Below are 1,952 nucleotides of genomic sequence, written 5' to 3'. Positions count from 1 at the left end.
AAATGGGGTGAGCCGGGATCGAACCAGCGACCTTCCGATTTTCCGAAGGTATATTTGAATATCTTCAGTCGAACGCGCTCCCAACTACGCCATCACCCCATTGGATGAAAGATCGAATGAAAATTGCCAACAAGAAAATGATTCATTGTCCGCTCTGTGTCAATATGCTTACTAATTTAACATCCGCACCATTCCTAATCCAGACTAGCGCGCTTCGCACTGGCAGCATAAAAGCAAATTTTCTCTCCGCCGATTTGATGCTTTTTTTCTTTTCTTCTTTGTACCAATTTACGCTCTCGATAGACAGTGCAAGGCTGCATTAGTCTTCTTCCTTTGGGGGGGAGGCTCCTATGACTCTCGTGGCATTCTGTCGCGGGGGTTGTCAGGTTAATTTTAATAGCTGAATCTTGCGATACAGAGGCGCGGAGACTACGATCGTTTTACAGCGAGGGTTCCATAAGAGCTGGCCGGGTATTTTACAGGTTATCCGGGCGGTGTCAGAGGAACCGTACATACTTTTTTTTTCTTTCTTGTTTATTTAATAATGCAATGTGATTGTTGAGAAGTCGTGGTATTCTAAACCCGTATCGTAAAAGTACATATACAGAGGGATGTCCGACAGCGTAGTAGTACAGTACATCCATAAAACATCATATCAAGAAGACAAAGAGACAACGGAACAACGCCATGATATGCTCCTGCGGCCAATTCCCAGTAATATCCTCCCAAAGAAAGCTTAGGCAATCGTCTTCACGCCCAAGGGTTCCAGTATCCGGTCCTGGGCCACCTTGTTGGCGAAATGTCCTCCTTTCTCCAGAGCAATGGCGCCAATAACCGCGTACATTGTGTGAGCCATGACGAGTTCGATTCCGGAGGCGGCGAGGTTGTTGGGCTGTACACGTTAGTTAGCAGGGAGCAACGCAAAAAGTTAAAAGGGAGGACAAACCTTCCGCGGCGACCACCTCAGAACATTCTGCATGTCGTACTTCTGCGCCAACTGCGCCAGCTTCGTCTTACCCGTGAGCAGCACCTTCGTGCTGTCGGACAGACTGTCCAGCCCCTCCAGCGCCGGATGAGCAAACAATTGTCGGCCATGGGGATCTTCCGCAACAGGACCAGCCGAGTTCGCCGGGTTCTGCACCAAAGCCAACGAGGTCTGCAACTGAACGATGCGCTTGCCTGCCGCAGAATACATATTAGCACCATGCCCGCAAAGCATCAGAGAAAGAGAATATAGCGATCACCCACCAACAAAAGCCAACCGATCATTAAATCCCCTCCGACCCTGATCATAACTCTTATGCGTAACAGCAAGCCACTTCACCTCCTCCGAAAGCACCGTCTCACCACCCTCGCCCAGCATCCGAATATAGAACTGATCCAACCGCTTCGGATCCGAGTTCACCAGATACTCGGGCCTTCGGGAATTATACCGCAGACTGAACGGCGCCTTTGCGCGGGGCGGGGTATGCGCCCATCGAGGCTTGTGTTCGGTCGTCGTTTCTGTCGATGTCGAGTATCCGCGGGTGGTGGTGGTGGTGTTGGTGGTGGTGGGTGGTGGGAGTTGTGCGGTGGAGAGGATGGCGCTGGGGCTGGTCAGGGTGCGGCATGCGGGCCTGGCTGCCCGGGTTAGGAGTGTGGAGGTCATGGCGAGAGTTGTGGAATGGGAGAACCGCGGGCAATTGAGCAATTCTGGATTGGGGGATTTTCTTGAGGCGCGGAGAGTGAAATCGAAGAATTTCGGACAAATGGCGCTAAACTGGATTTGGTTAGCGCTATCAAGGAGTACATCTTCGCATGTGGGCGTTTTCTTGTTTAGTTGGAAATATATAAACGATTTTCTACTATTATTACCACAGGGGTATATATAAATAAATTGGATCTAGTGAGTTCTGAATTACGAGGAGATTTTTCTTCTTTTCTTTTTTTTTTTTTTTTTTTTTTTTTTTTTT

The 1,952-nt window shown here is 49.2% G+C and overlaps 1 protein-coding gene and 1 non-coding gene across 2 annotated transcripts; both read right to left on the bottom strand.

Annotated features, from left to right (window-relative positions):
* Positions 1-3: 3 nt before the first annotated feature.
* ASPGLDRAFT_t180 lies at positions 4-99 on the bottom strand. The gene has a single exon. It is a non-coding gene; the product is annotated as a tRNA-Phe (tRNA).
* Positions 100-280: 181 nt separating this feature from the next.
* ASPGLDRAFT_53669 (mitochondrial 54S ribosomal protein mL57) lies at positions 281-1,843 on the bottom strand. The gene is made up of 3 exons (XM_022548037.1): positions 1,249-1,843; positions 947-1,179; positions 281-892 (listed from the first exon to the last, which is right to left on the bottom strand). Exons 1-3 carry the CDS (start codon positions 1,646-1,648, stop codon positions 737-739), a joined length of 789 nt encoding a protein of 262 aa, XP_022395114.1. The 5' UTR covers positions 1,649-1,843; the 3' UTR covers positions 281-736.
* Between the last annotated feature and the right edge of the window lie 109 nt (positions 1,844-1,952).

Source organism: Aspergillus glaucus (genome assembly GCF_001890805.1).
Source record: "Aspergillus glaucus CBS 516.65 unplaced genomic scaffold ASPGLscaffold_70, whole genome shotgun sequence".
In the NCBI taxonomy this organism is placed as follows: domain Eukaryota; kingdom Fungi; phylum Ascomycota; class Eurotiomycetes; order Eurotiales; family Aspergillaceae; genus Aspergillus; species Aspergillus glaucus.
This window is presented reverse-complemented; position numbering and strand designations above follow the sequence as displayed.